Source organism: Triturus cristatus, chromosome 3_2 (genome assembly GCF_964204655.1).
Source record: "Triturus cristatus chromosome 3_2, aTriCri1.1, whole genome shotgun sequence".
NCBI classification, from domain to species: Eukaryota; Metazoa; Chordata; class Amphibia; order Caudata; family Salamandridae; genus Triturus; species Triturus cristatus.
Window position 1 is genome coordinate 980,849,682 of NC_140584.1, and position 20,001 is coordinate 980,869,682.

The 20,001-nt window shown below is 43.8% G+C and overlaps 1 protein-coding gene across 3 annotated transcripts in view; it reads right to left on the reverse strand.

Annotated features, from left to right (window-relative positions):
- The window catches only part of LOC146858930 (P2X purinoceptor 1-like), a 725,716-nt gene that overhangs the window by 102,513 nt on the left and 603,202 nt on the right, over positions 1 to 20,001 (reverse strand). For all 3 annotated transcript variants that reach the window (XM_085649572.1, XM_085649574.1, XM_085649573.1), the window contains exon 9: positions 3,751 to 3,841. In XM_085649572.1, the coding sequence (XP_085505698.1) occupies positions 3,751 to 3,841 (91 nt within the window). The remainder of the gene's footprint in view (positions 1 to 3,750; positions 3,842 to 20,001) is intronic.

Here is a 20,001-nt window from a genome sequence, read left to right on the forward strand (position 1 = left end):
AGACAAAGAGTAAAAAAACATAATAAAAGCAGATAAAAAATACAAACAAGCAATGTCACAATGTAAACTTTCTATAGGGAAAGAAATTGTGTAGTTGCGCTCTTGAAGACATTATTGTCACTGACAGGGGCAATATGAAAATGACATTGGTATCATGGCAGTAAAATAGTTAACTTCTCAGTGCATAAGGGGGTCATTACTGGTTTGATGGGACTGGTGACCCGTCTTAAATCCACTAGAACATCTAGGTTTTATTTGTGGGGCCGCAGCTGTCTCTACCATTGGAAACCTTTCACCAGTGCTTAATTTGTGCTTATCACAGTCTGCCACATGGTAGTGGTGTCTGCCAATTTAGGTACGAGCACTACAACTTCTGTTTATTATTTCAATTTCAATTTCCAATTATTAGTATTTGCCTCCAAAGCCATTCCTATAGTTTTGGGGGCCTGCAACAGTATGAATTGTCACACTTTTAAGAGTGTGATGATTAGTAGTTGTGTTGGTGCTGTCATTGGCAGCGCTGCCAGGGGCAACCGATGGTGCAAGCTCTAGTGTCCTCCAGTCGAGGGCCCCGGCACTACAAATTAAGCACTGCCTTTAACTAACAGCCCACGTCCCACAGGGCTGGCACTCTGTATATGTTGAGAAGCCTGCCTACATTGCAATGCGTTTTCCCTGACCAGGTGTGCCATAAGGTGGATCCGGATGGAATATGAGAAACTGCCCCGATGTGCATGGAGAAAGCGTTCTGCACACTCCTTTTTTCATTTGCATAAATAAACTTTACTTTGGTGAGAAAAAATTCCAACTAATTGTCAGTGCATAGTGCTGGTTTGCATTAAAAGTTTTGATAAAAGGGCTCCTGCTGCGCCAGCAGGGGGACTTTCGCCAAAACAATACCCACTGACGTGGTGGACAGCTCCAATGATGGTGGGCAGTTGTCTCTTGAGACAGCCCCCATTGACAGCCAAGCCGCTAGCCACACCTTAAATGACCCGGCACATGTTAAATGTATTCATTGACATCACTGCATAACAACTAAAATAGATTTACCTCTTTAGTTTAGACAAATCTCAAAGAAGTTGAGGAAACAAATAAAAATGTTTATAAATGTAACAATCAAAAAAATATGAACGCAAAGATGTATAAATATTATATGGCAGGAAAAGAATACTCTTTTCAAGTTTCATTGCAGTATGGCTTGTAAATCCGTCCATAGGGAGATGGCACAGTCCCTCATTAAACACCCTGAGGGCACCTCTGATTGGTGTGCAGTGTTTACAATGCCCCAATGAAAAGGTAATGAGAATCAGGAGTATAGCTTAAACACCTCTGGCCACCCTTCTGTGAAAATAATGCCTGCTGGGCAGGAGGTCACAGCAACCAGTACCAGGGCGCAGACACAAGGGCTTCCCTTCACCAGCTCTCTTGAACCAGGAGGTATTATGCAACGGGCAGTTGCATACCACTGCTTTGGACGGTACAGAGCAACAGTACCACCTGCCTAGAGGAACTATGGGAGGGTGGTTGGTGCTCCTGTGGAACGTAATCTAATAATTGGTGCCCATTAGCAGTAAATATAAGGGGATATCTGTTGCCCCCGTGGAGCGCTGCGTTGTAAAAAGTGTCCTTCTGCAGGAACAATAAGGAGATATTTGATATCCCTGTGGAGAGCTCACTAGTAAAAAAGAACTCTTTAGCATTAACGATGAGAGGATGTTTGTTGGTGCTGTGGAGCGCTCCCTAACAAAAAGTACTCTTCAGCCTGCACTAAAAGGGGGTGCTTGATGGCCTAATGGAGCCTCCCTGGTAAAAGTACCCCTTAGCATGAACTGTGAGAGGATGTTAGGTGTTCCTGTGGAGACTCTCTACCATAGACGTACTTTTTCAGGTCTGTCTGCTGCAACTTGTTGCCGTCTTTTGATGATGCCCTACGGTTGCTACCCTATGTCATCGTATGGAAGCGCTGGCTTTAATTGAATGACTAGCATGTACACTAATAATCTGGAATAGCTCCAGTAGCCTCCATCTCTATACAAAATACTTTTTAAAAATTACTTTCGCAGCCTAAACACCAGAAGGCTTAGTTACAGACTGGTGGAGAGAGTGTTGGTCGGCTTGGTCAACAGAGGATATGGCTGCCATAGAAGACTGCCCCGTCATATTTAAAGATCCCAAGTAAACAAACAGGGATCTTCCGTGACATTAATGCATCTGCCAGTTTGGCGGCTCCGTTAAGGAAACTGATCCTATGATGAGCAGGCACCAACTTTGGTGCATCTGTTCAATAAAACATTTTGTTTTCAATAACAAACTCCCAGGTGGACGTTTGTTTTAAGAAAACTAAAAACACAATGGCCAGAAGCTCAGGGAGTTTTCTCCCTGAGGATGGGTTCCGTTATGTATTTTCCCTACCTAGCACTGTTACATTCCAATGGATGGGAATCCCTGGTAGAGAAAACAACTGACAGTTGCCTGCCCTAAATACACAGTGAGCCCCACTCTGACCTAGCGACCCTACGGGTTATGTACTTCCAGGTAAAGAGTTTATCAGCAGGGCCCATCGAGGCTTTACTGATGTAAACCGAGCCCTTCGCGACTCTAGCTACAGTGGCGAACCCCAGCCTTGGAGCCAATTTTCAATGGTGTACCTATTCCGCCAAAGCCTAAATGAGATTTTCATTTTAAGTAAAGCAGTAAGTCTAGTGGTAATGACCACACGCTGTAATTAAGTTACTGCCAGGTATTACCTGATTTATGTACAAGGTCGAAATGCTTGGATATAACTAGGTTTCTGCTGGTTTGTTCTGCATGTTGTTCATGATTTTTACCACCAGTCTTTTTGCTGGCAGCATTTATTGACAGAATTACCCTTAAGCGAACTGCTAATATTGGGCCATATGTATCATTTCGAATTGCGATAACAAATGCCGAAATTCGCAGAATTTCGACATTTGCAATCGCAATTCGGCTTAGTGGCATGTATCAATGAAAAACTGCCTTGCAAAATAAGGAATCGCAAATTGCGATTCCTTAAATGCAATGTAAGAAGCAGTGAAAATGTGCAATTTGGTCTTAAGGAATCGCAAATTACCACCAACTTCATGTTGGTGGTAATTTGCGATTGCTTTGAAAAATGCACTTTTTCTGCATTTTTCAAAGTGCCATGTGGCGCACATACATGCCCTTAGGGCATGTATGTGCGCCACATGTGCACCCATGCTTATTTCAGGGGTGCAACAGGGTGTCCTTTTGACACCCTGGCACCCTTGAAATTGCATTCTGAATTTGCGATTCTCTAATTGCGAATCGCAAATTGTGAATGTCTTCCAATGCATTTCTATGGGCCTCTAGGCCCTTAGGAATTAATGGAAAGGTTTTCCTTATTTGCGAATCACACTTTGCGATTCGCAATTAAGAAATATGTAGGATTCGCAAATTATTTTGCAAATCCTACATACATCTCATTTTGCGATTCTCAAATAGCGATTCTCTAAAATTCGCTATTTGAGAATCGCAAAGCCAAACTTTCATACTTATGGCCCATTATCATTTATTTACATCTGCAGAACAATACTAATGTATGGGAACCCAATAACGACATATCCCTGTAGCAAATGCAGTCTTACCACGGTAGTCTAACTTAGGGTCTAAGTTGTTCTAAAAGTATTTAAAATATATAAACTATTTTCTCAAGTCTAAAAACAAGAGGAGAATGAAAGAAGTCAGAAAAAACAGTCCTTGTCTTACCTGTCCGCTCACCATGACATCAAAGTGAATTCCAAAAACCTTGTATAAGTTTCGCTTGGTGACACTGTTTTCTATATAGTATCTGGCGTACCTTTTAGAAGAAACATGAGACATGGAGAGGCTTTTCAGAATAAAATCTATTGTACATAAATGTGCAAGCACAAAAAGCAGGCAACAACCCCGCAGTTCCTAACATATGGTTTACCATCGTTCCCTCACTTGAGAGCGCCGCTTCATGTCCAAAGGTCCCACACATCACATTCAGTATTACGTAGGTAGACCGCTTTAAGTAGATATTTTGGGGCGTATTCACAAACTGCATTTTGAAGTATGTTCGGTATTCACATGCTCATGTGCGGATGACTATGCCTCTGCAGCCCCTATATTTTTTGTGCACAATCTCTCCCTTAGTGCAGCGATCTCTACACATGCATGCATACGTTTTAGCAGTAAATGTGGGAGGGACGGGGGAGTGGCTAGAAAATGGGGACTATAAACTACTAAATGGGAGGGGCCAGGCAGCAGTAAGGAAGGTTTAGGGAAGGACTTTCACCCACCCACATTCTTATAAAAACTTCTAAGTTTACTACAGGCAAAAAGCCTGCAAAAAAGTTGTAAATCTCAGACATGGAATATGTCAAGCACCACACATGGTTAACCACTGGTACTAATACACCCACCCAAGGAAAATAATGAAGGCAGGGGCTTAAAATAACGCCAAATAGAAAATAATGTTAAAATACATTAATTTGTTTCAATGTTTTAAAAATATATATGCATTTATTTTAATGATCAAAATGATATATAAATAGGAAACAATATTTTATTATAAAATATTTATTAACCTTTTTGAATTTATATAATATATAATATATAAATATATAAACATACTTTAGGAAGGATTTTAGTCAAGTAAAACATTTCTAAAATTATTTTAATTTAATATAACAGTTACATTTTTTTTAATGATGTTATTAGTGCTATAGCATTTTTGTAAATAATATTTCACATAAAACTATTTTACTAATACACTTTTTAACTTTTTCTTACAAAAGACGGGGCCGCTGGGTAGGTGGCAGGGGCAGATCCCTTGACAGAGATGTGGGGTCTGCGAGGGCTGGAGAAAGATCATCGGATTCTGAGGGCGGGACGCCTTGGCACGAGAGTCAGAGGTCCAGGACAGAGGGAGACGAGGGGACTCACCGTAAGGAGGCAGATGAGTTGGGGTAGAGCCCTGGAACTGCTAAACCAAATCCTGACTAGGGGACTGGGGAACAAGATGAGCCTGAGAACTCCAAAACTTTATTGGAACAGTGAGAGGTGATGAGAACTTGGGGGTGGGGCTGGGGGACAAATGGTTACCCGGAGGGAGCTTGGGAGGTACGAATGGGTATGTGAGTGAAGTTTCTTCCCTACCCCCCCTTATTTCTTTTGTTCAGGTGAGTGTGTAGTGTTGGGGTGCTTGTGGGGTGTGACTGGGATACAACTGGGGTGTTAGCGGTGAGCTTATTAGGGGCATACTAGATTGGGTTACTTGTTCCCTCTGTGTTTGGATCTCAAGCATTTGGTGGCGAATGCGACTGTAAAAAGAGTATTATTGTTTTTATTTTATTGGTTATTGTGTAATAGTGTTGTTTAATTTGGGGTGTTGGGGTGGAGGGCAATAGACCTCTTGTACCTTGCCCGTGATGTAGTTGTCGTATAAGACGTGGGTTGACGTGGGGGAGTTTGGTTGTAGGATTTCTGTTAGTAGGAGTGTTGTAGTTGTTCTATGAGCGCACAGCGCTCTAGTTACAGAAATCATGGTGGTATAGGAACACAGGAGAATGGCCTACACCACAGGGATGGGGCAGGATGACAAAGGGATGTCCATTGTTACCTAGAATGTGAATGGCTTGGGCAGCAAAATTAAACAGGGATTGGTAGCAACCTATCTCAGATGCCGAAAATAGATGTAGCCTTTTTGCAAGAGACTCACTTAAGGGTGTCTCAATGCAGTTTCTTCGGTAGGGGGCTTATGTGACACTGACACATGCAGGATTTGCCGCTGGCTCAGAGGGAGTAACGGTCCTGCGTCAGGAAAACATTCCCTTTCTGGGTTTTGAAGACCTGGATTGACCCCAATGGGACCTACGCTGCAGTAATGGAATGTGGGGGAGGCCAGACGTTACACTTATGTGTGTGTATGCGCCTCCTAGATTAAAACAACCCACCTTAGATAAAGTAATTGTTATTCTGCTGGAAACTGACTCTTCCTCATATCTTGAAGGAGGGGACTTCAATGGTGTCATGGCCCCTGAATTTGACTGGACGGAACTGGGAGCTAAAGGGTTGACTTAGACGCCCCTAGCATGCTTAGCAAATATGATGGGACTTCCTGACCTATGATGTTGACACTGTCCTGGAGACAGGGATTACTCTTACTTCTCAGGGACTCACAGACTGTTCTCCAGATTTGACTATCTCTTCACACCGGCGGGTGAGGTAGGAAAGATTGAGAAATATTTAACCAGGGCTTGTCTGACTATTCTACACTCTGGCTCACCTTGGAGAGATATCCGTGTCACCCCAACTCAGGGTGGAAACTGAATGCATGAGAGCTGCGGGACGAGGCTGTCTCTCATGAACTGCGAGTAGACACTGAATTGTACTTCGAGGAGAACAAGGACTCTGTGGACCGTCAAGGTCTGTAATGAACATTTTGATGCCGAAGAGGACCTCGAATGGGGTCCAACCAGAGATCTTTTGGGGAGATAATAAAGTGCTTTCTGAACCCCATATAGGTGTTGATCCAGCTATACCCTATGCCTAATACTCTAGCTGTCAAGGACTGATTTATATCATGGTTCATCCTCTCCACATCAGATCTGCCCTTGGGCTATATGGAGAAGAATAGGGCACCTGTACACCCAGGGATGCCATAGTATCCCGGTACGCTTTAGAAGTGAAAACCGGGCTCTGGTCCGAGTGGATGCATGTGTCCCGATAAAAACTTGCATGTCTTTAATAACAGTGTGAGCATCAGCGGAACACTGACCAAACCCAAAGATACCTGGAGCAAGAATCAACTGCAACGAGGATAAACTTAAATGCTGTGTCCGTAATAAGAGGACCACAGTGGTCCAAATAAATGCACCGAAAGATTTATTAGAAATTAACAGGAGTGTCTGCGGTGGACGCACCATGGTGGAGGCTTTCATTTATTGACAAACGTCACAATAAAGGACATATTTTTTGGCCTGTTGATATAAGCCTTGCCACCAGTAATGTTGCTGTAGCAGAGAAATTGTGGCCACAACACCTGCATGTGTACAAGCAACACCTTAATGCGCAGCTATCAGTAAAGCTAGTCTGTGGGGTTGGTTGGGAGTCAATCAATTACCATCTCCTGGAATAGTTACAAAAGAAATGTTTGTTGACTTAAGTGGTATGTTTTTTTAGAAGGAAATCCCTTAGGTAAGGGGGTGCCATCTTTATCAGCATTAACTGTAGCTAAAATATCAGCATCTATTCTTGTTTTAGAATGAGTAATTGCGGCAACAGTGGCAGTTGCTACTTCAGATTTGGCCACTTCATCAGCCAAAGAATTCCCTACAGCATGTAATCCCACACGCTGATGACTCAATACACGTATAACATGAGCCAGTGGCAACATATCTTTGTGGTCTGCCACTTTAACTCAAAGAGTTTTATGCTTGATTGTATTAGATTTGGAATCTTTGAATCCATTCTGACGCCAATAACGTAAATTATCATTAAAGGGCTGTACACAGTAATACGAATCACACACAATAAGTGTGTTGAATTCAGGATCCGTATGTTTGAGTGCAAGAAGCAAAGCTTTTAGTTCAGCCAACTGAGCAGTGCAGTCCCTCTAAGGACAAGTGCAAGTTTTTTGTGGTTAGAATTTGCCATCCAACAGTACACCAACAACGGTAGCTCACGTCGCCAAATAATGCTGTTTAGAGCCTATAGAAGGCTGGGCTAATTGAGCAGTGTAAGCAAGATATTTATACTGTTCAAAAGCTAAGACTGATCTTGGCAAGGGATAAACACTGTAGAAATTCGTGTGTCTGTAAAGACAGGTCAAAGACGAAGTCTACATCAGCAGCTTTTAATGATGTTGCTGACTGTATCCATCTAGGATGGGGGACTTTAGCATTTGGAACACTAGCATTTGTGACAGCCTCTAAGGCTGGCACGGGAGTAACAACAATAATGTGTTTCCCTTATGCAAGTGACCATTCTTTAAGAATAGCCATCTGCACTGCAGTCAGTATTTTCTCAGTGGAGGCAAATTGCATTTCTGCATTGGAATATAAATGAGATTTATATGCCATCAGCACCATCTGACCCTCGTTAATCATGATAGAGGTGAATCCAATTGCACCTGGTAGAACACGGAAGACTAGGTTAGTGGTACTTACACGTGTATGTGATTGACGTGTGGCAAGCAAGTCAGATTGTAAAGATCTGAGTGTACCTGTGTGTTCTGACGACTAACGTGTATTGGAAAAATCAGGATGTATTCATTTATATAGCGCTTTAATGCATAGGGCATAGTTAGGAATGTATGTTCTGCCAAATTGGACTGTAATTATTTTATGTATTTAGAGGCTGCAATTGTGCACACTTCTCGAAAAAATGAGGGGCAAGACTCTTACCCTCAGGTGTAGGTTCATATCCTAAGAAAAGGACATTAGAAATGCAATTTGAGATTTCTTAAAGGTAAACTTATAGCCATATGTAGTGACTCCTAAAGTTATGCGATCCACACTTAAATCAACGTCCGTCAAGTAGATGTCATCTACATAAGACAATGCGTCAGGGTAAATATCATGTAGAATTGACTCTATGCGGGCAGCAAACAATCCTGGATTGTTCTTATACCCGATAGGGACTTTTGTGAGCAACTCTGAAAGCCAAGTGCCAGGAAGGCCATCCAATTCCTGCTTTCAGGTAATAGATTCTGGCAGAAAAAAAATTGGAAATATCCAAGGCTGTTTTGTATTTTTTAGAGACTATATTGTTATTTAGTGCCGTACTGTGTGTATTTTGTATTGCAAAGGTGCGTGTTTGACTGTTTACTTGTCTGTGGTTTTAAACTATATGATATGAATGATCCAGTTTCAAAACAGGAAAAAGAGGATTATTAATTTGAGAGAAACAGGGTTCATTTAGCCTCTGGTACTCCAATTGCAAGAGTATTTCTCTAAAGGGTGCTTTAGCATCTTGTTTAATAGGGTATTGTGGTTGGACTTGCAGGCTGGACCTTATGGGTATTTTGTGATAAGGAGAGTCCTTATCCCAGCCAACATGATTGTGGTATAAAGCCGGGGCTTATGCATGTTCAAGAGCCCATTCTGCTGCATAAGCTTGTTTGACCACAGGGTGCAAACCACTAGAGATGAGTCTGTGTCAGAGGCCTAGCCCTGCCCTTATAGCCTCGCATTGGTTGAAAATACGGTGTTGCATCAAATGATTGGCTACTAGAGCTTCTGCAGGCTCAGGCAGCCTCCTTTAAGCTGAGATCGATCTTGGTTTTATCTTTCGTTGTATGTGTGAAGAAATCACTGAGGCTAGCAGAGGCATTATACCAAGCCCTAGGAATGGAGGGTGTAGCGTCCTCCCCAGCCCGGTAGCATGCAAATGATCATACCACACATGGAGCTCTGTAGTGCACTTCTTTATTCTTGAGAGTGCAACCTTTGACCAACTGTATGCATTGCATCACAAACTTTATTAACCACACCCAGACACACCCAAACAAGTCATTGTTTTACGGAATTCATTAGGCACTAGAAGGGTCCTGCTATACATATTTACAAGACACTACGTCTCCCCATCTGTTAAATAAAAACTACAGTTTGGTTCTGTTGTCCTCCCTGTAGCGCTAAGACACCTTAGGGTAATTGTGCGCTTTATACAATTATCTCATTCATATCTCATTCATTCTGATTCAGGTGATTACTGGAACACAGCATTCTTTTTTGTCAAGTCTCTCAACGTAGCACTAACTGTGGCAAAAATACAAATGTACCTGTAACAGTAACTGGCCAGGCCAAGGAAGCATCACAGAAACTGGTGGAGTAGTGGACGCTAAAACTTGTACTTTAGCTGGATCTGGCTTCATTCTTTTTTCAGAGAACAAATGCCTAAAGAATTTAAGTTTTGTTTCATTCAAAGTGAGACAGGCATCAGCCAGCAAGCTGCATACTTGTGTAAGGGCTTTGTCATGTTAATTTCGACTGGCCCCAAATACCAGTATATCATCACTAAAATTAACAGTATGTGTGACAGGCTGTATTATGCGGCATATGACATCCTGAAAAAGTTTTGCAGCTGACAGCGCCCCAAAAAATTGTCTTTTCTATCTGAAGAAACCAATATGGAATGAAAAGGTGGTAATGTGCCTGCAGTTTTCCTCTAGTTTAAGTTAATATCCCTTGTTCAGATTAAGGGTGGGCGTAGTTCGCGAAGTAGCACTTCGCGAAGCTACGCAAAGTGAAGTTCGCACTACGCGAGCTACGCGTAGCACTTCGCGAACTGCGTAGTAACATGTTCGCACTGTGCAAGATGTTGTTTTCAATGATTGCACAGTGCGGACAAGCAACCGGCACTGTGCAATCATTGAAAATGGCATCTTGCACAGTGCAAGCTGTAGTTTTCTGCTGCTCGAGTAGATTTTTACTCGAGCAGCAGCTTTCTCAACGCGAACTGGTAGTTTCTCATCGCGAGCGGTCGCGAGCATATGCGACCCCTCGCAATGAGAAACCTGACCTCCTCGCGTTGGGAATCTCGCCGGGAGGTTTATTTTCCATACTCGCGATCGCCAACTTGATGATGCTGATAGCGAACAAGGAAAAAGTCTCGCCGGGATGTCTTCTTGCTTGCTCGCGGTCGCCAACTTGACGTTGAGGACCGCGAGCAAGCAAAAAATGACCGCAGCACTACGCAACACTACGCTACGCGTGTTCGCACTGTGCTACGTGCAGTTCGCGTAGTGCGAAGTAGCGCGAACTTCGCAAACTACGCGAGCGTAGCGTACTGCTTAGTTCAGATTCAGCTGTGTAATAATATCTGCAATGTGCGGACCAGGATGTCGTTCTCTCTGAGTTGCTTTGTTAGCTTGGCTCATGTCAACACAGATGCGCTACGCAACTCCACTGTCCTTTTTGGGCACTGCCACTATGGGTGAAACCCATAGGGTCGGACCAGTAGAGTGTTCAATTATATCATGTTTTAACAGCATTTCCAATTCTTTCTCGACAGCTTACTGCAAGTGAAGAGTAATTTGATGATTTCTTTGAGCAACAAGGCGAATAACCCCATTGATATGAAGTTGCACTTTCATGGTCTTAAGCTTTCCTAGGCCATGAAACAGTGACGGAAATTGGCTTACTATGTTGCCATGTGCATTTATGCTCTAGTTAGAAATCAGACTCCGGTCTGCAGCAGTACTGAAACTGAGGAAAACACACACTTGACAAAGTACCTTTGAGAACATGAATTGGTGCTTGAAACTTTGTCTTCTTGTGTCACATGGTTGCTATAAATTATCCTTGACTTGGCAATGGCGTGGAGGCAGCCCATGTATATACCTTTGTGTTCGATGGTGTGAGACGGGACACTGGCGACAGTTCATTGCACTCTGCCAGCACCATGTTTATCCATGCACTTTTAGTGTGATCTTGGGGCAGTGTCCAAAGGAACGTGGTTGCTTCACATGGTGATCTCTGGACAATTCTCTGCATGAAACCAAACCCACATGCTCACATCATTCACCAGTCAACACCATCATCACAGAGCAATCTTCTTCACTGGCCCTCGACAATGGCGTTGAAGAACCGTTGGAAAATTAATTCAACGAAGATCAACTTAGTTTCATTTCCACTTGTTTCAATTGGTTTCGCTACTTGGATTTGTGGGTGTGTCTAGAGTTTTTCTGGAACTTTCTGGAGTTCATTTTCTCTTCTCGACGTGACACAGTCAGTTTCTGTTTCGCTTTCCAAACCATTACAAAATGGTTTTCTTTCCCACAAACTTTGCATGTCAGTCTAACGGCAGGACATTTACCTTCATGTAGAAAGGGGAAGCCGCATCAAAAACAGAACTTCTTCTGCCTCGGTAACAGCACTTCATAGCCCTTGACCTTGAGTCTCTGCTCAATCTTCATGTTCAATGCTGAGTTGCTCTGGGCTACTCCAGCTTTCATATCAGCAGCTTGTCGATCTGAACATTCTTCTGCTCTCACAGCCATAAGCACTCTCTCTTGTCTGGGTGGCTCATGCAGCATACTTAGTCTGAACAAGTCAGAAAGGCAACCATCGATAATCTGAGATGGATGGCTTCTTCATCATTGAATTTATTGAATGTGCAATGTTGGATGAGGGCCTCAAGTCTTTCAGCAAACTCAACCACCGTTTCTCCGGCTTGCTACCTGGCTTGGTTATTGATGTACCTCTCAGTCGATGTTCGGCATTGGATTAAACTTGATTCCTTATGCCACCTTAATTTGATGGTAAGACGTTTCTTAAGCTTTTCTTAATCGCTCCATTCACACCATCACCTGCAAGCTTCTTCAAGTATTTGATGATCTTTTTGTTATTATTTCTTCTTGCGCTCCGATGAAATCATCAAATTTTTCAATCTAGGCATTCCATCTGGCACCAATATTCTGCTTTTTGGAGGGATCAAATGGAATCGGTGGCTCCAAAAACATGACGGCATCATAACCACCTGTGGAACTTACTGCTGTTAAAAACAGGGCTTACTCTGCTTCCATCTCCGCCCACTAGGACCTGCTCCATTCATACCCTCTCAAAGTCCCTGCTGCATTCTTGCATCATTGTCGTCGCAGCTGATCTGATATAGTCTGGACTATTTTTCATCTTTGGCAATGACTAAGTGTTTTGTCTTTTGTACATGGTCATCACCACTCTCAGCCTTCTGCATTGTACCTGGTTTCCACTGCTTTTAGCGTTTTGTGGTGCCTGAATGATTCTGCTTTTGGCGTGCTTTTCTGCACCTGGCTGTTGCAGCATTCTGTACTTCTCTGTATCTGGTTGTAGCTGACTTTAGCGCTAACGTACTGAATATATGCTGGCTCTGTTGCGGCACACTACCTCCTCTTTCGGCCTTGTCAGTCGGTTTTGAGCAGATTGTGACTGAACTTTCAGTAGGGCCTTTGCCTTCGTTGAAAGTCTTGCACTGGCTGGTGTGGCGCTTTGACTCCACATGCGCCAACTGTCGATGGCTTCACTTCGACGGAGGCACACGTCACACACACAAGCAGTTTGCTGGACGCCAGTAAACTCTCTGAGAGAGCACTCTCGTTACTCCAGGTTGGAAATCTCCTAACTCGTCACCAGTTGTAGCATCCTCCAGCCCGGTTGCATGTAAAGGACCATGCCACACCCAGAGCTCTGTAGTGTACGTCTTTATTCTTCAGTGTGAAACCGTTAACTAACTGTGTGCATTGCGTCACAAACTTTATTAACCACACCCAAACGATTATGTCAGTCTTCTACGGAATCCATCAGAGAGCAGAAGGGTCCCACTATACATATTTACAAGCACTACAGAGGGTTCAATTGTTTAGTGGTAGGGCTGCAGTAAAAGTGGTAGCCCACAACCTAACTCGATAAGGTTAGCAAATATATAGTATGTGCACCTTGTGAAGACTGATAGTTCATTACCTCCATGTAGGTCTTGCTTGTTCCAGTACTCACATACTGAGCATTCACTACTGTGAAAATAAGTGTTTTTCAAGCCAGGCTAAAAAAACTTTCCACCCCACCAATATGTCTTCCCTCCCTATTATCACTCTTCCAATAATTCAATAAAAGAAAAATCCACATACTGCCACTTCCTGTTTTTTTTTGTTTCTGTTTACAGATTTCCTAGGCCGTAAAGGTTATGGTAAGATTTTCTTAGTTGTTTAAAAAAAAAATAGCTATGTTTGGGGGATCTATATTTGCGATTCCCCTTTTTACTAATTGATGTGACCACGTCACCGACTGAGAGGGCCTGCTTGAGTGGACCAGTAGGGGCTAGTGTTATGAATTTTTATTTATGATCGCTTATCGCATGTTAGACTCAGTACCTGCTTTAGCACAGTACAAAGGAAATATATTATGCAATATGATCCCGTTTATCATTGCAGGGGGGTCCGAAGACCAAGAATTTGGTGAGTGCATAGCTGCCGTCTGACTCAAAGACCACGGCAGTCTAGCAAAAAGTGTTGCCAGCATGCTTATCAGTCTCCAGGGGCAATGGGCAATATGAGAACCAGCCGCCCTGCTCAGGGACACAGCATGTTTTTGGCGTTTGGGAGTGAGAAGCTCTTTTTGTACAGGAATCTGATTTTGAAGGTGCGCCCTCACTTTCTGACAGATTTAGATGTTTTTTTCTGGCACGTTTTCTGCTTTTGGAATAAAAAATAAAGATGGAGAGCAAAAATGTGCACCAGCCCAGGAAGAGTAAGATGATTTTTTCTATAGTACCAGAGAAGGGAACCAACAATTTTACCTCTTAATTACGAATTACGATACAAGGATAGTTTTTGTCACATGAGTAGAAGGAGAGCAGCTAGCATAACTTGACTCTTTTTCCATCCAAAAGGTATCCTCTACAAGGCTTTGCTGACGAATTTATTCTAATGGTAAAAGTGGATTCCTTGATTTCAGGTCTGCATCTCAAAGTACCATAAGTTTAGAAGAGGCGTCACCAGCTGATCAAATTGACAAAAGGGTTGACTTGACAGAGAAAAGACCATATTCTGCCTCTATTTTTTTTAATTTGGGCATCACTCTATACAAATTAAACAAATGAATCTTTGTTGAAGAATTTTCCAAAGCTTGCAGAGCTGATTTATTTTGGTTCGGATTTCATAGCAACAATGTCCATGGTGGAGCAACAAGTCCACATTCTATTGGATATTTTCCTTGATTCCTTGAGGGCAGCAGTAGCAACTGCAGGGTAATCAATGTTTGCTAAAAGATAGATCTAAATTTGGTCCTGGAAGAATGAACCCAGAAAGCTTGCAGAGGCACATCCCTTTTACTGGTTCAATCTTGTTTTTGGTTCCCATCTGGGCATGTTGGTATAAAAATATGTTCAAGACCGGAAATGTGTAGCATAGAATTTAACCCTCTTTCATGAGGGTTACATTCTCTGGTTGATCAACAGCTTTTGGACCACCATTCATCCTGGGATAAAAATCAGCCCTTTTGAGGCAGGGGGCACGGTTGGGGAGGCCCTCCATCTGACAAGTCCTGGTTGCAGGCTGCAGGAGTTGCTAATTAAATTCCTACTACTCCAAATAAAAACCTGTTCTGCAGATGTCATGATTTTCAAGTCAAAGGAAGGTTAGTCAGTTTTCAGGAGAAGTGGAAAACCTTAGTATTAGACCAATGCATCCTGTACATTGTTCAGCACGGATATCAGGAATCTTTCAGTAGCTTCCAGGAGAATGCGTTTGTCCTATTTCTCTTCGTGTGTGTCCTCAAAAGCGACAAGCCTTGAGGGAAGGGATCCACAATCTATTGGACAAGAAAGTGATAAGTATAATCCCAGTTCACCTGAGGAAGAGGGTTATATTCAATATTGTTCCTGGTCCAAAAGGTATCAGGGGATTGCAGGCCAGGTCTGGATTTAAAAGCAGTGAACATGTACACTCATCAGTTGATATTTAAAACAAGGTCACTACAGGCAATCGCCACATTTCTTGAGACTGGAGATCCTCTAGAATCTTTGGACATCCCTATGCATGCCTGCACATTGTGATTAAGCTGTGGCCGTAGAAATACCTATGGTTTTATGTTTAGGACAATCATTACCAGTTTCAGGTTCTTCTTTTGGTTTGAGTTTATCCACAAGAGTCTTCACCAACTACATGGCCCCTTCGGTAGGTATTTTTTATTCAAAAGGAAATCAGGTATTTCCTTATCCGGAAGACTAGTTAATTTGTTTTTTTTTAAAGCTGGCCAGCGTGTAAAAATGTGTTGTGGTCTTCTCAGAGAACACAGACATTGGCTACACCAGTAAAAGACTTAATGCCAACTCAAGATCTGCAATTCATTTGGGCACCTTTCAGGATTGTTTTTATCCTCCCTGGTATCTGTGCCCACATGCTACTCATACAACAAGCGTCATGGGGTCATGAGGTCGGAGCTGGAGGGTTGTGGGCCCTGACGACGCTGGATACTGGTGATGGCTAGCGGGGGAGGCTACGTCCCCGAAAAACTTCAGAATAAGAGGCTTACTGGGACCCTTCATGACAACAGGTGAACATCTATGCCCAAGTTTGAACGAATCCAGCATTCTCTGGACCTGCCTTCTCAATGTTGACCTTATGAAGCAGTTCTGGTGGGAGTGTCGTCTCTGGTAGTTGACAAAGAGGCATCATAACCAGAACTGAAAAACAAAGTCTGTCATTGGCTTTCACGGAACACTACATTTTGCCACCCAGAACTCTTGCGTGGTCCACGCATCACTACTTCCAACAGATATTCACCAATTATAGGCCTGGATACCAACGATTGACTTATATACCCTTGGGAGGCACAGAGGGAGTTTGGAACCGACCTGTTCAGTTTTCAGGGAAGGATAGGCCATCAGGGGAGAGGGGCTGGGAACCTGGCTGAGAACTACCTTGGCTTGTACTTAAAATGTCATTGATCTCAGGTCCCCTGATGTACTATGTGTGCATTTGCAATTCTCAGATGATATTTCTTTATGGTTGTATAATGACTATTATAGACATGACGGCAGCATGTCTGTTATATCTGTTATAGCTCTAATCAACAAGTACCTATCATTCATCCCGGTAGATGCCTATAAAATTGTGCTAGGGGATTTTAATTGCAACTTCGAGCCTCTTGGTATTACCACTAAAGCACTTAATGTAGAAGAGGATGAAGTATGGGAAATTCTGGAGCTCAATCAATCAATCAATCAATCAATCAAGTGGCTTGTAAAGCATGACTACTCACCTGCAAGGGTCTCAAGGCGCTGGGGGGCTGGAGGAGGGGGTGGATAGCTGCAGATCTGTTGCAAGGCACTGTGGTTCAGTCCAAGAGCCAGGTCTTGAGGTCCTTCCTGAATTGGGGCAGTGACAGTGATTGCTTTAGAGGGAGAGGCAGGGTGTTCCAGGTCTTTGCTGCTTGGTAGGAGAAGGATTTTCCCCCGACCGTGGTCTTGCAGATACGTGGGATGGTGGCTAGGGCCAGCGGAGCAGAGGTCTCTGGTGGGAGGGTGGAGGAGAGGTATGCAGGTCCTGTGTTGTGTAAGGCTTTGTAGGCATGTGTGAGGAGCTTGAAGGTGATCCTTTTGTTGACTGGGAGCCAGTGGAGGCCCCTCAGGTGGGTGGTGATGTGGCTGAGGCGGGGGATGTTGAGAATGAGTCTGGCAGAGGATTTCTGGATGCTTTGCAATTTCTTGAGGAGTTTCTGGGTGATGCCGGCGAAGAGTGCGGTGCCGTAGGCGAGTCTGCTGCTGATGACTGATTGGGTGACTGTCTTTCTGGACTCAGTGGGGGATCTACTTGAAGATCATTCAGAGCATGCGTAGCATGTGAAAGTAAGGTGATGAGATGGCGTTGATCTGGCAGTTTATAGTGAGCGAGTAGTCCAAGATGATGCAGAGATTTCTTGCATGGTCTGGTGGTGTGGGCGAAGGTCCAAGATCTGTAGGCCAACACGAGTCATCCCAAGTGGAGGGGGTGGAGCCCAAGATGAGGACTTCGGTCTTCTCTGAGTTTAGCTTGAGGCAGCTGTCCTTTGTGCAGGTGATGACAGCCTTCATCTTGTCTTGCAAGTTTCTCTTGGCGATTGTGGGTTCATTGGTGAGAGAGAGAATCAGATGGGTGTCTTCGGCATAGGAGACGATGTTGAGTCTGTGCTTCCGGACGATAACTGAGAGTGGATTTGGGAAAAAGGGGGTGGTGATGGACAGAGTTTCTGAATGATGCAGAATACTCTTACCAAGTCAAGAGATCATGGTTTTAATCCCTGTTCCCATCACGCACTGGGACAGGTACAGACTAATTTGCATGTAGCCAGGTTCTGAGCTGGGATGGTGCAGTGAGCTAAAAAAACGGTGATGGATTAAAACCATGATCTCTTGACTTGGTAAGAGTATTCTGCATCATTCAGAAACTCTGTCCATCACCACCCCCTTTTTCCCAAATCGATTTTATCCACACTCAGTGTGGGAGGGTATGCTCAGACGTGAGTCCCTTGCTCATTGCACCATCAGGATTCAGGCAAGCCGGGCCGACGAAGGCTGTGATGCCAGAAACCGGTCCCCGGAAGCTTGTTTCCTTCCCAGTATAAGAATTGGCTTGGTAGTTTGGTTTGCCCTGTTCCCATCACGCACTGGGACAGGTACAGACTAATTTGCATGTAGCCAGGTTCTGAGCTGGGATGGTGCAGTGAGCTAAAAAAACGGTGATGGATTAAAACCATGATCTCTTGACTTGGTAAGAGTATTCTGCATCATTCAGAAACTCTGTCCATCACCACCCCCTTTTTCCCAAATCGATGACTGAGAGTGGGCCATGTAGCTTTAAAGAGTGTGAGGCTCAGGAAGGAGCAATGAGGCTGTACGCAGCTGATTTCTGTGTGTTCTGAGAGGAATGGTGATAGCCTGATTCTCTGTGTTCGTCCGGTAAGGAAGGAATGTATTCATTCCAGGAAATTTTCGCAGATGCAGACGCCGTGGAGTCTTATGCATAGGGTGCAGTGGGAGATGGTGTTGAAGGTGGCTGAGGGGTACAGGAGGATGAGGGCTGCAGTTTTGCATTGGTCGAGAAGGGTGCTGACATCATCTGTGGAGGTAATTAGGGCAGTCTCTGTACTGTGATTGCTTCGGAAGCTGGAATGCGATGGGTCCAGGATGTGGTTACCCTCGATGAACTTGTAAAGTTGGGCGTTGATTGCCTTCTCGATAACCTTGGTTCACACTCCAACCGATTAAAACATGGTCAAGAGCAGTCTTGCAAAAAAATACTTTTACCCTGAACAATGGCCTTCAAGCTTACAATGAGAGGAAACCATCAAACAAAGAAGGGAAGGTTAGTTTTAATTGGCAAGTTGGGGTCAGCTGTATTGATTATATTTTGATAGATGTCAGGCTGTGGTTGTGGGTAATTGACATGGAGGTGGTATCCAGGCAGGACTGCGATCATAATGCTTTAAACTTCTCCCTAAGCCCATTGTTCCCTACTATTGCACCACATGACCTAGAACCCCTCTACTATTGCACCACATGACCTAGAACCCATCAATAGGAGGCTTTTCCCATCTAGTAATAGATGCAGGCTGAGATGGTGTGCTATCGCTGTCATTCCTGCCTTACAGGTCTAGACGTACGAAGCGACTGCTATAGCCTTGTTAGCAGTCTTGGCTTAAGGAGGGAACGTATTTGTAGTTTCATAATGGGTGGCCTTTACTGATATCCACAGCACCTTGTTTCGGCACCATAAAGGAGCTTTCCTTGGTAAAAGCTACGCTCTGCCCAAACAGGTTCATGAGCCAAAAATAGTTCAACAAAGCATATCGACTAGCCAGGTGGGCTCTAATGGCTGCTATTGGAGAGTGGGGGTGGGAGGGGTCAGAGCAATCATTCAGGAAGCCAGAGCTTCATATAAAGCTGTACTGTGCAGGGTTAAAAGAGACCATTTAAAGGCTAAATAGGATGCTTTATTGGCTGAATCCAAGGAGAAAGGCCATTGCTCCTTCTGCCAATTATTGTCCGATAAGTGCCCTGATTGTATCTCCCTGCTGTGTAGTAACATAGCGGCTGATGCTTGGGTTGAACATTTCATGAGCCTTTATGCCCAGGATGGGAGAAGGAACCAGGGGGCCCTGTTGGCAACTAGAGAGGCAAATGAGGGACTGGTTTCAGCCACACATGCCAAAGGCCCACCATGGGGAAGTGGGGGAAAGAGTCTCAGTCATCTAGAGTTTTCCCTGTTGTTGGCTTGTCCCTCAAGATTGATCATACCCCTTGCCTCATTACTTTGAATGAAGTTGACTTGGCCATTGACTGGATTACACCAGGGAAAGCGCCGGGGCTTGATAAGGTGCCTGGGGACCTGTTTAACGGCTGAAAAGGAAATTTGGTGCCCTTATTTAGCGCTTCTATTCAACAACATCATGAATGGACTTAACGCACCATAGACCTGGGCAGGGGCTGATATTGTTCCATTATATAAGAAGGGCGTAAGGTCTGCTCCGTCAAATTATC